Source organism: Hyperoodon ampullatus, assembly GCF_949752795.1.
Source record: "Hyperoodon ampullatus genome assembly, chromosome: 6".
Lineage (NCBI taxonomy): Eukaryota > Metazoa > Chordata > Mammalia > Artiodactyla > Ziphiidae > Hyperoodon > Hyperoodon ampullatus.
In genome coordinates this window covers 113,363,659-113,380,261 of record NC_136919.1, presented here as the reverse complement: position 1 = coordinate 113,380,261, position 16,603 = coordinate 113,363,659, and the positions used below count along the sequence as shown (strand labels likewise).

Below are 16,603 nucleotides of genomic sequence, written 5' to 3'. Positions count from 1 at the left end.
CGGCTCCCGGCGCCCCAAGCACCCAGATCCTACAGCTTCCATGATCAAACCTTTGAACCGAGTCCCACCCACCCCCGTAACCACTTCCAGATCCTCCGGATCCAGCCAAGAAATTGGCTTCTTTGGGGATTGAGTTCATAAGGAAATGCTGAAAAAATAAATAAAAATCCCCTGCCAAAAACACTCGCAGAGGAAGATGAGTTTCTCTTGAGGGAGGACATCCATCAGGACAGACTAAAGCAAAAAAACGCCAACACCCGCTGGCCCAGAAAGGCCCAAGAGCCCGGCCAGCACCCAAGACCTTCAACCAGCCCACACCTCCTCCTCCCGCCACCCCAGATAATGTGCTTCTTAAATGAAGCTGCTGAAGATGAGATCCTGCCAAAGATAAATCCTAATGGTTTGCAGTGGGTGGGACCCCAGGAGGGGTCCATGAAAAGGACCGAGAATGATTCTCTTTCCCCCTGCCCAGAATAGCCAGGAACCCCTGGGTACTGTGGAATGTGGAGCCCACCCTCTCTCGTTTTTCTACCCACAGCCTACCAGCCTCATTCCCCACCAGCACAAAGTGGCTTCCATCGCTACCAGTTCTTCGTCTATCTCCAGGAAGGAAAGACCATCTCTCTCCTTCCTAAAGAAAACAAAACTTGAGGTAAGGCCTTCCCATCCTTCAAAGCCAGGATGAATTCTGGGGTGGAAGTGGATGCTTTGTGCATTCATGGGGAAGTCAGGACCCTGACCATACCCATGAGCCTTGGAGGTGGAGTCAAAGGGTGGTGTTTCTTGAGAATAAACCGGGATGAGTGTCTTCAAAGAGATGTTGGCATCAGATATGGTCTCCCCCTAGAAGCAAGTTCCATCATCCTAGATGGTGGCTTCAGCGGGGTGGGTGGATCTATAAGGCAGGGTCACAAAGGGAGTAACTGGAGCCTAAGAGAGAAGCATCTCCCCCAGTAGTTTCTTTCTTTCTTTTTTTAAATTAATTTATTTATTTTCAGTTGCATTGGGTCTTCTTGCTGCGCGCGTGGGCTTTCTCTAGTTGCTCAAGCGGGGGCTACTCTTCATTGCAGTGCGCAGGCTTCTCACTGTGGTGGTTTCTCTTGTTGCGGAGCACGGGCTCTAGGTGCACAGGCTTCACTAGTTGTGGTACGCGGGCTCAGTAGTTGTGGCGTGAGGGCCTAGCCGCTCTGCGGCATGTGGGATCTTCCCAGACCAGGGCTCGAACCCGTGTCCCCTGCATTGGCAGGCGGATTCTTAACCACTGCACCACCAGGGAAGCCCTCCCCCAGTAGTTTCAAACGGCATGTGCAGGCAGCTACCCCACACCACTTCTGCAGGCAATTGTACCCTATAGTTGAGTCTGATCTGGGCAAGAGGGCCGTGGAATGCCACCCTGCCAGTCTGTCTTCATTGGTCATTAATTGCTCTGTGCCATCTCAGTGGTGGGGTGAAGACTTCCCTGGCCATGCCCCCTCCACTGGCTTCTCTGAAGAGCCCTCCCGGCACTCTTCAGAGGACCCATTTCTCATAGCTTCCCAATGGCTAACCCAGGCTGCTTGGCCTTGGTCCTCCTACCACCAGAGCTGGGGAGCTGGGGAGGCCAGGACACACATCCTGCAATGCCGATGCCACAGGTGACTCACCTGACCCTGTGTGGGCCATGCCCCCTCTCTGAGCCTTAGGTTTCTCTTCAGCAAAGTGGGGAATATAGTAACCCCTGTGCACTCTATGACCCACCCCACCTCCCTCCCCCCAGATAAGGGAAGGAAGAGAATGTGGAATGCACAAATGCCAACTTGAGAGCACAAAGGGCACATCCCCCAGGCTGACAGGAGGGTGGGTGGGTGTCATCAGCCATTTCCTCTTACCCAGTGACCCTAACCAACCTCCACCCACTGGGAAGCTGGAGAAGGTACTGTTACAAGCCTACTGCCCCAGGCCCCGGAGGAGAGGAGGGGAGTGTGGAGTCCTTCAGATGTGCTGAGCAGGGGCCACCAATCACAGGAGGCTCTGGACTGCCCTAGAAGCGGAGTTGGTGCAACATTTCCACTGGTGAACCTTTCCCCAGGTGCCCCCAGCACCTTGCCAATCTGTAAATCTATTTAAATGGCTCTGCCAAAGACACACTTTCAAGTCTGGATACAAAGAGAGAAAGGAAAGAAAAACGTATCTTGCCCAGGTGAAGATCAGTTTCTCCAATTCCCTGGGTCGCCGTCTCATCATGAGGCCCCTTCCGCCAGTCCAAGCACCGTGATCTCCGGGGGCTGGAAACTAGCACCTCAGCCCATGATGCTTCCCCACACGTGTGGGAGTCGCATAAACTAGGGCAGTACCTCCAAGCACCATGTTAAATGTCAGGGTCACAACAGTCCCCTGAAGGCGCCTCCACAGGACCGAGTGCTCTCGGAGGGCGGGATGGAGGGGGAAGGAGCATTAGTTGATGCCTGGAGGAGCAGTGAAAGGGGCAGAGGAGGAAAAGGGGTGTGTGCACCAGAGACATTTTCCACCCCTGCCATGGCTCGTCCTCCCAGGCCATGAGTGCTTTTCCTATGATATCAACAGCAGGCAGGGAAGCTGGAAACCCATCGGGCCTGAAACTCATTATTAGTCCCTGTGGATCTTCGCCCAAACTACGGTTTGTCGTGCACTCCCATGGCCACCCCCCTTCCATCTACATGAAAACTTAGGAACCGGACTTGCCCCTGGGCAGAGTCCCTTTGGCTTCCATGCTGTTTCGTTTGCTGCCAGAAACGGAGATGATAAAATTATTCTCATGGATGAAAGCTCTGGCTGGGTTTCCAGCCATACCACGTGATGCCTTCCATGCACCCCGTACTAAGGGCTTTGGAGAGAACACAATCCAGGGCACAGGGGGAAAGCTCCCTGCCTTCAAGGGGCTTAAAATCTCCTTTGGAGACACTTAAATAATGATGCAGAGCAGCGTATAATTAAGCACTTCTGGCTGTACGGACAACTGGAGATCACGTGGACTTAGCGACAGTCCCGTCCCTTCCCAGGATCACTTTTCCTCCAGGATGACACACCCTCTTCAGCCAGGAAGAGTGAAAGGTATTTTACTGCAAGGTGAGGAAATGTTGATTTCCAGTCTCTAGCTAGTGATTTGACTTTTAAGCAAGTCAGCTAATATCTCTGGGCCTGTTTTCTCATCTAGAAAATGAGGGGTTGGATCTAGATGATCTACAAATCCATATGATCCTGAGGCTACTTGGAGGAGGCCGGGCGTGGGCCAGGTCCTGGAGAAGGAAGAGATTTGAATCCTTGAGTGAAGGAAAAAGGGAGCTCTGGGCTGGGGAAACTGCAGAGGCAAAGATTGTTTTAAAAAGTGAGAAGGAGGCCCCCTGTGATGGTTATGAAAGGAGAAAGTGGGAGGAGGCTGTGGAGGATCTCAGAAGCTCGGCACAGGTGTGACTTTGGTGGGTGCCTTGGAGAGCTGCTGGAGATTGCCCGTGGGAGAAGTAACATGCAAAAGCCACTCTTTAGAGATGACGGCACTGGAGTGGTAGGCAGGATGGACCAGAGCGAGAGGACAGGAGGCCTCCAGAGGCCTAGAGACGTGTGGTGTGGATGAACCCAAGGGGCGACTGTAACCGCAGAAGCAGCCTATGCGCAATGGCGGAATTCCAAAGGCCTTGGCGGTCTCTGAAGCACCTGCACAGTGCTGGGGGATCTCCAGGTGCCCCAGGCTGGACCAGCACTCAGGAGGCCAGGATGAGGAGCCCTGAAAAGAAATATGGACCCTGGGGCTTACTTTGATCTAGTTTTCTTTCCATGGAGGGAGATGGGGAGTCCAAGGGTACGCATGCCATAGCCAGCCTTGGTTAGGGGACCCCTGGACGAACGAGCAGGAACAACGTCCAGAGGCTGCAGGGGACAGGTCAGTATGCAGGAACCCAGCTAGAAGGGCACCCATGGAGGATGGTTAACTTGACCCAGTGCTGTGGGGTTGCCTCTCTCTCTGGGACGTAGTTGTGTTTGACAAGTTTAGGATGAGACGGGAGCATGAGATTATTCTCATTGGACTTGTATGACTGTGTTGGGGGTCAGGGTGGAGGAGGTGGAATTGCTCAGAATCAGGGGCTGAAACCCTCTCCAGGATTCCTCTTTGTCCTTTGACCCCCGGATGACATACAAGGGGTCAGCAAATGGAAGATCTTGACAGTCAAACTCTCACCATGTGACCTTGGACAAGCCACCTCACAACCCTGGGCCTCAATTTCTCCATCATCAAGACTAGGGGTTGGACTAATTGGTCTACCAGTGAATGACCCTGAACAGATTTGCTCCCAGCTCACCGAGCTCTCCCACCTTCAAGTTCTGCCAGATAAATTAGGGTGTGACTCACCCTACCAACCCCACACGCTTTTGAGTAGAGGTCTTCAATCAGATACGGGGCCACCGGGACCACAGCAGGGACCTTGAAAGAGGATTTGGAGCTACCTTGCTCCTAGTTTATAAAATCCTGCCTTTCAAGTCCACAGCTCCTTCCTCCCCGTGCCATTTTCCCCACCACGCTTGGCATGGTTCACCAATGCCCTCTGCGTTCATTCAGATGACGCTAAGTGTCAAGTATGTGTGAGGCCCCGTTCTAGGTGCTATGGGTACAGAAGTACATCCCTGCTGCCGTGGATGTATGGAGTCACCTGGTGTAGCTCTGCAGATACTAGGAGTTCGCAGAGAGAGTGGAGGGAGATAGCCACATAGCTTAAGCAAGACCACACCCCAAATGGGGGAGAACACTGAAGCCAACAGAACCTGAACTGGTGCCCTCTGACAAGGGCTGGCCCAGTTTCACTGACATTTGTCCCAAAGGCGACACTTCACCTTCCCAAATTTGGAGCTGGCATTATCTCGGGCCTGTAATACACTGGACTTGCACCCTCGACCTTCAAGTTAACGCCCCTCCCCCACGCCCAATCCCCCCCACCCCCACCCTCCACACCCAAAGCCTAGAATCAGGCCTCTGGGCTCCTCTGGGATTCACGATGGTTTCTCTACACATCTTCCTCACAGCAGCCTTGGATTTGTCCTCCAGACTTCCAGGTTCTAGAGGAACCAGCTGAATGCTTTGAGGGGCCATGTCTGAAGAGGGCCCACACTCACTGCGTTGGTTCACACCCTTCTGGACCACTCACTGCCAGGATGCCCACTGACTCCTGCTTCTTCATTCACGTCAACCTGCCCACCTTCTCACTCAACAGTTGATTTGCTTCTGCCGGCTGACCTGGGCAGAAGGTTTTCCCCCTTCCCCCAAACCGGCACCGCCTTCCCACCTTCAGGACACCAGTCCGTGGCGCCTTTCAGAACTACGCCCCAGGGCCACCTTCTCTCCGTCGGTGACCCTACCCTGCCCTCTCCTGTTCCTCTCACAGGCTCACAAAACACCCTGTTGCACGCCCTCAGTCACCTGCTTTTCTCTCTTCTGTATTTCTTTACTTTTTCTCTTGCCTGGGTCCCACTTCCACCATGAGACTAGAGAGATTCCTTGAGGGAAGAGCTCACCTCTATCTTTTCTTTTGTTTTTTTTTTTAGTATTTATTTATTTATTTTTATTTTTTTGGCTGTGTCGAGTGTTAGTTGTGGCACGCGGAATCTTTCATTGCGGCACGCAGGCTCTTCGTTGCCGCGCGGGGGCTTCTCTATAGTTGTGGCACGTGGGCTCCCTGGCCAGGGATCGAACACGCGTCCCCGACACTGGAAGGCGGATTCTTTACCACTGGACCACCAGGGAAGTCCCCGAGCTCACCTCTGGTCTTACGTTCCCTTTTTTGCCACCTGTTTCTGGGCTCAGCCCACTGTGGACTTTATTTTATTTTTTTTTAAGATTTTTTTGATGCGGACCATTTTTAAAGTCTTTACTGAATTTGTTACAATATTGCTTCTGTTTTGTTTTCTGGTTTTTTGACCCCAAGGCACGTGGGATCTTAGCTCCCCTACCAGGGATCGAACCTGCACCCCCTGCACTAGAAGGCGAAGTCTTAACCACTGGACTGCCAGGGAAGTCCCCCACTGTGGACTTTGAATCAATGAATGTGTTTGTATAGGGGACACACCCACGTGTGCCCATTCAAACACACACACACACACACACACACGGATCTGCATATTCTCACACCCCACATTCACAAACACACCTCACGGTCAAGTCCCTTTAACACCTGCATAGGCAGCCGCTTCTGTGAGCACCGTGCCCGCAAATGACGATTTCGGTGTCCACATCCTGTCCCAACGCCGAGCCAGCGGGGCCACGCATGCCCACCCTCTCTGCCAGCCTGCCCTGCCCCTCCTGGACCTGCCCCTTGCCCGACCGTGTGGGGTGGGCAGCACAGCTGCCACCGTTCCCCAGGGCAAAGGAGGAGACCGGAGCCCAGAGCAGTGAGTGGCTTGGCTGACCAAGGGTCTGCAGTTAATAGCAAGTTCACTTCCTTCTGCTTTCTGGACAAGGCTCTTTGCAGCCGTTCACCCACATTCCCTCTCCCCCAACCCCGACCACCAGACTTCTGGGCCCTGGTGTGGGGACCGAGAGGGAGCAAAGCCGTCCCGCTGCCTTGGGTGGTCTCGGCGAGGCACCCACACACCCCTCCCCTGGAGGAGGGCTGTGGCCCAGCGCCGCATGGGGACCACAAGTCCCGGGAGCTGTGGTCTGTGCCATGCCTCACCTCAGCGCCTCGCCCAGGGGGGTCACGAGTCCGCGTCGCGCTCCTCAAGGGTGAGCCAGGGGAATCCCCTCCGTGCCACAGCTCAATCCAGAAGCCTCTCCAAGGCCGTGAGTGAGCCCAGAACCGTGCCACAGAGCCAGGGCAGCTAACAGGCCACGCCAGGCTCAGTCTCGCCTCCCCAGGCTGGCCTCGGGGACCTGCAGAGGGACTGCTCCTTGCAGGATGGGATGGGGGGACAGGGGGGCGGGCAGAGGAGGGTCCCTTGGCTCCGGACCAGGCAGCCAGAATCCGCTCCCCTGCACAGGCAGCTGAACTAAACAGCTTCTGGGCGAGCCACCCACCCACAGGGGTCAGAGAGGAGGCACAGGCGGAGACTTGCCACGCAGTGGGGTTGAAGTCCTGCTTGTGGCATCTAAAGGCCTGCGGGGCACCGTGGGTGGTTGAGATGAGGGGCGCCGTGGGGAAATGTTTGAATGCACGGGCCGAGGCCATGAAGGCAGCCGAGCTCCAAGCAGCGTCAACAGGGACGGAGGCTGGGAGGAAATCCACCAGGCCTGGGGGCAGTGAGGGGAGACACAGTGCAGGCCAAGCAGCAGGGAAGGGGACCCTGCCTGGAGACCAGCCCGACCCAAACACACACAACACACACAGACACAAACACACACAGCCCACTGCCAAACAGCCCCTCTCCCGCCCCCCATGACCTCCCATGGTGGTTCACCTGGCCAGGCCCCAGGAGCCCCGGGGCCCAGCCCCTGAGTCACTGTGTGGGCTTGTGTCAGGCAGCCTTCTTCTGCCTCCGAAGCGCCCCACCCACCTGGCAGAGCGGGTAGGACTGGGGGCCTGGCAGCGGCCCAGATGGGGCCAACCTGGGCAGCTCTCAGACAGGCGCCCTGGCTAGGAACCGCCTGCCATCTCCACAGGCCCCAGGCAGCCCTCTTCCAGAACATGCCCCAGTCGAGCCCAACATCAACTGCCCAAAGTTGTATTGAACAGATCATCGGGAAACCACAGATAATCCCCAAATTTCACCCACGACTCCAGCCAGCCGTCACCACCACCAAACGCTGGAATTGATAACTGGGGGCTAAATGGACCCTTTCGAGTCTCCACTCTTCTCACTCCCTTCCCCACCTCTGCCCCCAGCCACAGGGCGGAGGGAGGAGGCCTGGGGGATCCACTTACTGGATAGTTAGGAATTGCACTTCTGCTCTCCAGCTCTCCTGGGTTCTCCTCTCCAGAGGCGTCGGGGGTAACCCCTCCCCACCTCGGAAAATCCCCCTGGCATCCCCCACCACCTCCCGCCAAAGTCAAAGTGGTCCCCTCGGCCCCAAGCCTCTCAAGCCAGCGGGATCAGCCCCTCAGCAAATATTCTCCAGAAGTAATTGGATGTGATGGAACGAGGCCTTTTCAGCTCCTGAGTGGAAGTCTCTGGATGTCATTTAATGGCACAAAAAATAAAAGGCTCGGGCCTCCCGCCCACCACCGCCAGGACATCATTAATCTCAGCAGAAAGGCATCAGCACTCCCATCACCGCAGCCAGCCCCACGAAGAGCCAGACAAATTACAGACCTGAGCCGGGCGCTCAGTGGGACGCTTATTAGGCTGGTGTTCAATTTTTATCTTTTCTTCAGGGCCACTGTCCCCTGCCAGGAAGCACTTGTGTCCCTGCACAGGGGGAGGGCAGGAAAGAGCGTGGCTGCCTTGGTTAGACGCAACTCCCGGCCTGGGGTGACAGGGCGGCTCCAAGCCAGGTGCCGGGCACCGTGAGTCCCAGCAGAGGCTGAGGGGGCCCATCCAAAGGCTTAGAACCCCACCCCTTGTTCCCAGTCCACCCGAATGGGGGCCCCCCTCCCAGTGAGAGGGGGACACTTGAGGGCTCACTGAGGACCAGATGACAAGTCAGGTGGGAGCAAGGACACAAGGGAACACTGTCCTGTGCTGTTGGAAGTCTTAAGAGCAGGCCTGCTGGAGAGACTCCAGGACCACTGCTGGGATAGGACCTCGTCTGCCAGGGCTGCACACTGTGCTGCTGGCTGAGGCCACCCTGCGAAGGCCTAGCTTCTTATTAGTCCATTGTTAGTTGTCCTATATTATAAACTCGTAGAGGGCAGGAGTGGCGCCTGGATAAAACCACCCTCCCCCACGCCTGGCAGACCCCGGAAGCAGCTGTCAGTGTTGGGGGGCCTGGATCCCAGGGTCTGAGATTTCCCTCCAGCTCAGAGCTTCTGAATTCTAGCCCAGGTGCTGTCTACCCAGCTCTCCCGAATCCTGGGGTGGCTGGGGGCTGCTAGACTGGGTGTAGCATCCCCTTCTCAGTCTCTTGGATGCCTCTTAACCCTGATGGGCCCGATGGGGGTGGTCCAGCCCATGAGATGAGCCACTCCCAAGCAGTGGTAAGCCAGCCCCACAGATCTGGGAGGCTGAGGGTGAAGAGATGAACTGTTCAGGAGCTGCCCCGGGGCCATTCCCGAACATTCCAGCCTTGAAGTCCCCAGGACTCAAACTCAGAGGCTGAGTCTCTATGAAGCCCCTCTCCCAGCGTCTCGTAGAGATCAGGCTCAGAACGCCCCCTCCCCATGGCTTTAGATGAGGTGACCTAACTTTCCCTGCTCCCTGCCTCCGGGCCCAGGTCTGGAACATCTCTAACCTCTAACGTCTTCCCCATCAGTACCGACCAGTAAGTGAGCAAATGGCCTCTGCGTATGGTTTAGCTGGATGGAAGCAGCACCCCCTAGGGTTGTGCAGGGACCCACCCGCACATCATATGCGGTAACCCCGCCCTGAGGAGCCCAGGCCTCTGTGCTCCAGCCCCTGGCTCAGGATACACCCTCCTCCTTCCTCCCTGTGGCCGGAGGCCTCCTGCCACAGAGGCCTTTGAAGTGTACTCACCACCCCTGCCCTCATCCCAGGAAGAGCCCATCCAGGGTGGGTCCAGGGTACAAGGGGAGTGGCCTGAGCACAGGCAGCAGTGCCACCCTCTTCCTGCATGGCAGCAGCCCCCCTGCAGCTCAAGGACTGGAGCAGTGCCATACAGGATGGGGCTTTCCACAGAAAGCGGTGACCGCAGAAGCCACAGCCTCCAAACTCCTCATCTCTCCCCACACAGCCCTGAGGGCCTGACTCACCCCTCTTCCTTCTAGAACTTGCACAGGGTCAGTTCCTCTTGCCCTCTGTGGCAGGAAACGGAGGTGTAAGGAGTCACAGCCAAGCCAGGGGTGGAGGCCGCAGAGGCTAGCAGCCAGGCGGCACTTGGGGCCCCTCTCTTGAGCGATGGGGCGGGTTTGCGGAACTGCCCAAGAAGCCCAAGGACCCCAGCGTTGTTGGAAACAGGACCCGGAAGGAGCTGCAAGGCCCCCCAGGGCACTCCTAGCTCAATCAAGAGAGCAGACTGCTGGGAGAGGCGAGCAAGGTCTCCCTGGGTGCAGGGGATTTCTTTCCGTCAACTTGCTCTGATCTCGTGATGAGTTTCAATTCCCTCCCTGACACCCGGTTCCTTCCTGCCCTGCTCCGTGGGGAAGGCCCCCTTGTCCCCGTGCCCGCCATGCACCAGTTCACCCATGGCCTTTTCCCTGGCGTGCAGGCACACACACACGCACATATACAAGCATGCACACACGTGTGCACACACAGACACACACACTTTCCCAGGGTCGTGTTACTACAATTCTTTTCCAGCCCGCTGGGTGCCCTGGGTGCAAAGGCTACAGCCAGGCGAGTACCTGCTCCCTCCTTTCTCCCTCCCTCCCTCCCTCCCTCCCATCCTAGTGGAAAATCCCCAGCTTTGGGTCCTACAGCCCAGCAGCAGCCCATCCCATGCAGCCCTTCCCCCAAGAGAACTCCCGAAGCACCTATTTTCTAGGCCCTCAAAGGCCCAGTATGAATGCACAGCCACATTCACAATTACAGCCAGATAAGACCTGAGGGAACCCGTAGAGGTCCTCTCCCCCATCCGTGCCCCTGAGAAGCTTCCTCACCAGAACCTGGTCTTGTTTCCCAAACCCTGGACCTCAGGCACCCTCAGCACCACCATCCCATCTGTGCACTAGGAATAAAAATAGTCTCCCCTTGTGAGGATTAGGTGAATATGTGTGGAGTCCCTAGAACTGTTCCTGGCACATAGGAAGCACTGTATCAGGGTTATGGCTATTATTATTATATTATCATTGTTTTGTTTCTTTGGTTTAAACATTGTCCTCTCCTTGAGACCATCTTTGAAATGCAAACAGCTGGGGGTGTGGGGGGTGTGTGGCAGGTAGAGGGGGCTTGCCTTCTTCATTGCTAAAAACGGAGGTGGGTGCAGACCAAGGACCACAGGTGGGTAAAGAGGCGGCTCAGGGAGGAATCTAGGCTGCCAGCCCCTCAACTCCTGCTCTCCGTGTGTTAGAGATTACTGTTCTCCATTGGTTCAGGCTATATCAGCCACTCCAGGCAGGCTCTACCCCTAGTACTCCCTCCAGCCAGGGAAGGCTGCTAGATTTTAGGGGAAAAAAAAACTGGGGGGCAGGCAGTGATGGTGGTAAATAAATAAATAAATAAATACAGGATGCCCAATTCAATTTGCTGGTATACGTATGGCCCAGGCAATATGTGGGACATACTTAACACTAACAGAGTATTCGTTGCTCCTCTGAAATTCAAGTTGAACTGGGCAACCTGTATTTTCTCTGGCAGCCATCCACTGAGGGTGCCTGAGGTCCAGGGTTTGGGAAACAAGAGCATGGGACTATGCCTCTGACCACCTCCCTCAGCCTCTCCCCCGTGCCTGGGGCCTCGCTCTCCTTGCCCTGCTGCTAGGCCTGTTCACACTTGTCCCAGAAGATGCACCTCCCCCTATGCCCCTGTGTTCTCTCCCCCTGAGGAGGCCCCCTCTGACCTGGGCACCCACTGGACTTCCCCAGGGTCCAGGCCGGGAACGTCTCACCCACACTCCGCTCCCCTCCGGGATCCAGGTCTTCAGGGCAGGGAGAAGCAGCCTGGCCATATGCCCCGCCTCTCACCTCTGCCACAGCCAGGGAAGGAACCCTGTCGCACAAGGTCTCCTGGGACTCCGGGGGAGGTGGCAGGGCTTCTGGGGAGGAGATTGGAAGAACGGCATAGACACTTCTGCCGAGCTCAGCCCCGGCAACTGGGCTGACCAGGTATGAAGAAAAGAAGCATTCAGGCCTCAGTCAGGAGAGCCTGCAGGAAAAGAGGGGTGGGTGGAGAAAGTGGGCAGCCAACCTGACTGGGCATTTCCTTTCTGTGTACGAGTGAGAAGACAGAGTTGTGCCAAATAAAGTCCTGGAGAAACCGACCAAAGGCCATCCCCGTTGTCCTCCAGGAAGCGTCCTTCCCAGACGCTGCTAACATCCAGAGGCTGCCCCTGCAGCCAGGAGCCAGAGGGCACCCCCAGGCATCTGCTGCCCTCAGACCAATGGCCACAGCTGCCTCCTGCTCTCTCCACTCCCCACAGCTGGCCTCCCTCTCAGGCCCCTTCCAGCTCTGAAGTCCACAGTTCTCTCTCACTACTTCCCTGTTTGTCTGTTTGTCCTTCCAGGCTCTTGGAAAATGGACAGATTTCTGAGCCGCTTCCACCTGGGAGAACCTGAAGCCAGCACCCAGTTCATGACCCAAAATTACCAGGACACGCTAAATCACCAGGCTCCAGGGGGAAGCAGTGAGCCCGGGGACAAACCTGAACCGAGATAACTGCCCACCAGACCTCAGGCTTCACGTTGCAGGTGTGTGCATAGTGCTCACCACCCGTGGTCTGTGTATGGAACCCACTCCGGGTATGGAACCCTTTCTCTTCCGAATTAAAAAAAAAAAAATCATCCAGGGCTTAATGGTTGGATGCTCTGTTTCCAAACCTGTCCTCCTTCTAAAACCAAGAGGAGGAAATCAATTGATGTTCAGCACTAGGGCCTGGGGCATTCCTGTAAATGCACGTGGTGGGAGGGGGAAGTGGTGTGGGAAGGATGGACAGGCGGGCTGGGGCGGGGGGATCTCTAGCCCTGAACGATCACTGAGGCACCGTGTGACCTTGAGCAAGTCACTTATCCTCTCTAAAATTCTGCTTCCTCAGTTGTGAAATTGAGGGAGGAAGAGGCAGGGGGTGGTTGGTTTATTACCATGGTCCTTTCCAGCTCTGACATTCATTTAACAAACACTGTCAGCACCTGGTATGTGCCTGACCTCCTGCCAGGTGCTGGGGTGACATGTATGACCAGGGCAGGCCCAACAGGAGGCTTCCTTCTTGGAGCTTCCAGACTACGACGGGAGGGCAAACTTTATCAGATGACCACAAGCAAATTCCAGCAAATGTGGCAAGTGTTACAAGGTGTAAAGGCGGCATGCTTTGTGATGGGGGGTGGGGGGTGGTAAAGGCTCAAAAGGCCCTCTTCTTGGGCTTCCCTGGTGGCGCAGGGGTTAAGAATCCGCCTTCCAATACAGGGGACACGTGTTGGAGCCCTGGTCTGGGAAGAGCCCACATGCTGCGGAGCAACTAAGCCCGTGCGCCACAACTAATGAGCCTGCGCTCTAGAGCCCACGAGCCACAACTCCTGAAGCCCCTGCGCCTATTGCCCATGCTCCACAACAAGAGAAGCCACAGCAATGAGAAGCCCGCGCACCGCAACAAGGAGTGGCCCCCGCTCGCCACAACTAGAGAAAGCCCGCACGCAGCAACGAAGACCCAGGGCGGCCAAAAGTAAATAACTAAAAAATAAAAATAAATAGAAGAAAGCTGCCTGCTGACTTAAAAAACAAAAACAAAAGCCCTCTTCTTCCTGAGGAAGTGATGTTTAACTTCAAGGCTGAGAAGTGGGGTAGGGGTTAATGACGAGTGGGGACAGGGGACGAAGAGGAGAAATGACACCTCCAAGCTCCCGTGGCTGATGGGGGCAATGAAAGGCCAAAATCATGGCCACTTGGACAGATGCACAGAGACCAGAACAAGCCAGGCCTTGCCGCCATGTTCACGTTTTGGACTGTACCCTGAAAGCGATGGGGAATCGTGGAAGGATACGTAGACTGGAGGGGAGAAGGGATATCATCTGATTTATGCTTTTAGAAAGCTGTGAAGAAACACCTTGGTGTCTGCAAGGAAAGGGTTTTCAGCGTCTTGACTGCCCCTGGACGTTCTCTGAAGGTCTCTTGTCTTTCCCACCCAAAACCCCCTTGGAGGCACCTCTCTGCTACGGTCTCATTCATAGGCTAAACTCCCCTACCCTCAACTCCAGTCCCCTCATCCCCACCCCTACCCCCTCAACAAGCCCCTCTGCTCAGTTTCCCTCCAAGAGTTAATTACTCCCCACCTCCTTGGCTAGAATACAGCAAGATGGGTGACTCATGCATGCAAAGCGCCTGAGATCCCCAGATGAAAGGGGCAGGCTGCACCTGGGCCCAGGGTTATTACCTTCCTAGAGGCGTGCCCCGCATTAGCTGGAAGGCAAGGGGCCCAGGCCAACCCCTCAGCCCAGCCCAGCACACTCTTGACTAGTGGGAAGATTTTAGTGACGGGCGTCTGAAGAACACCAGGAGGTGGAAGACGGAGTTTGTGATGGCAGGGGATTGGATGGTGCAGCCGCCCCCCTACCGCCCCACACCGATAGAGTCAGCTCCCTGCCCAGGTGATGGACAGCAAGCTCTTGTGCTACAGAAGGGCCTTTGACGCCAGTCCAGGCAGCAGGAACTCCCTACTCCCTTCGAGGCCACCAGGCAGGCTTGTCGGCAGAGCTACAAGAAGAAGCAAAAGGAAGTGTCCCTTTGCAGTGTCATGGAAGGCAGCCCTGGAAGGGACTCTCTGAGTGTGTGTGAACCTCCCTCTCTCTGGGCCCTTCTCCCCGCAGCACCCACCCCACCGGGCCTGGAGTGTAATTGGCAGCTCCGGTCGGTGCCCAAGGCCAGCATAAATAGCAGGTCAGCTTCCTAGAGCAGCCCCAAATCGAGACACATCCTCCTCTCTTCTGCTTTTAATTCCTTGTGGCTAGCATGTTTATTTTGGGTGAGGAAAAAAAATCGGATGTTTATCCTTCGAGGAAATTATCGGCTTGCTTTCCTTCCCTTTCCCCCCACCCCTCCTATCTTTTCCCCTGGTGTTTTGGGCTTTTAGTTCAGCTGCCAGAGAGACCCCCACCCTCCTGGCCTCCAAACTTGAAAAAAGAACAAAACTAGCCCAGGCTCTAGGCTGAAGCCAGCCCTGTCAGACGTCCCTGGAAGCCACAGAGAAGGAGCTCCCAGTGGCCGGGAGGGGAAGCCAGGAGGACAGGAGACCTTGGGGAAGCCCCCCGAGTCAGCTGTCTGCCTGCAGAAGGCTTTGGGCCTCTTGCCCCTTTTCTTTCACTGCCTCCTCCAGGAAGAAACAAAATGAGCATGTAGACTGCTTCGAGACTGCTAACAAAGCAGCTAAGAAAGGGAGTGTCAGTGACCCCTTTACAGGGATGAAGAGAATTGACACAATTATCATCATCATCATCATTATCACATACCATTTGTTGAGTGCTATCTGCACACCAGGCACCGTGCCAAATGCCTGACATGTGGCATCTCAGTTAGTGCCTTCCTGCCCAACTTTACAGCCTACCAGGGCCTTCATACATATTCTCTCATCCGATTGTCACAAGCATCGAATAATGTAGGTGTCATGATTCTCATCTTATAGATGAGGAAACTGACATTCCGATACGTTAATCTCAAGATAAGAACCTAATCCCTGTTCTATAACTAGTAATGGTAGAATCTGGTGTTAACTCAAGCCTTCCCACTCTCAGTACTCACAGGTAAAGGGTACTCTAATTTTACTCTCCGGGTTACATAAAATAAAGGCCAGACCTTCTATTTATTCAGAAGCCAGGTAGGCCAAGAAGGAAGGCTGGAGGTTCCAAAGGAACTTAACGGGAGTCTCCCCGACGTGTCTTCCCTGACCCCAGCTTCAGCTATTCTAGACCAAGTACGATTTGGGGGAGGGCCAGCTCCTGGACACTCACAGCGATGGCCTGGCCCAGCTCAAGGTCATTACCACCCAACTCAACTGCTCAAGGCAAATACCCCAACAGTTTACCACCCTCAATCCTTTGAATCCACCCCCTCCCTCCCAGAACCTTGCCTGTGTAATAACTGCTGAAAAAGAGATGGAGAAGGATATATATATATAGGAGGACTTCCTGGTGATGATGATGGTGGTGGTGGTGATGATGAAGATGATGATGGTGGTGGTGGTGGTGGTGATGGTGATGATGATGGTGGTGGTGATGGTGGTGGTGGTGGTGGTGATGGTGATGATGATGATGATGGTGGTGGTGGCGGTTATGATGGTGGTGGTGGTGGTGGTGATGGTGATGATGATGATGATGGTGGTGGTGATGGTGATGATGATGATGATGGTGGTGGTGGTGGTGGTGATGGTGATGATGATGATGATGGTGGTGGTGGCGGTTATGATGGTGGTGGTGATGATGATGGTGGTGATGGTGATGGTGGTGGTGATGATGGTGGTGGTGATGGTGATGATGATGATGATGGTGATGATGGTGGTGGTGATGGTGATGGTGGTGGTGATGGTGATGATGATGGTGATGGTGATGATGATGGTGGTGGTGGTGGTGATGATGATGATGATGGTGGTGATGGTGGTGGTGATGGTGATGGTGGTGGTGATGGTGATGATGATGGTGATGGTGATGATGATGGTGGTGGTGGTGGTGATGGTGATGATGATGGTGATGGTGGTGGTGGTGATGGTGATGGTGATGATGATGGTGCTGGTGGCGGTTATGATGGTGGTGGTGATGATGATGGTGGTGGTGATGGTGATGATGATGGTGATGATGGTGATGGTGATGATGATGATGATGGTGGTGGTGATGGTGATGATGATGATGATGGTGGTGCTGGTGGTCATGATGGTGGTGGTGGTGGTGGTGATGGTGATGATGATGATGAT

The 16,603-nt window shown here is 55.1% G+C and overlaps 1 protein-coding gene across 1 annotated transcript in view; it reads left to right on the top strand.

Annotated features, from left to right (window-relative positions):
• PEBP4 (phosphatidylethanolamine binding protein 4) overlaps nucleotides 1–12,369 on the top strand; it is a gene marked incomplete at both ends in the record, with an annotated part of 209,922 nt that extends 197,553 nt beyond the window's left edge. The window contains 3 exon segments of the mRNA XM_079706748.1: nucleotides 539–648; nucleotide 652; nucleotides 12,218–12,369. Of these exon segments, the coding sequence (XP_079562874.1) occupies nucleotides 539–648; nucleotide 652; nucleotides 12,218–12,369 (263 nt within the window).
• Nucleotides 12,370–16,603: the final 4,234 nt, after the last annotated feature.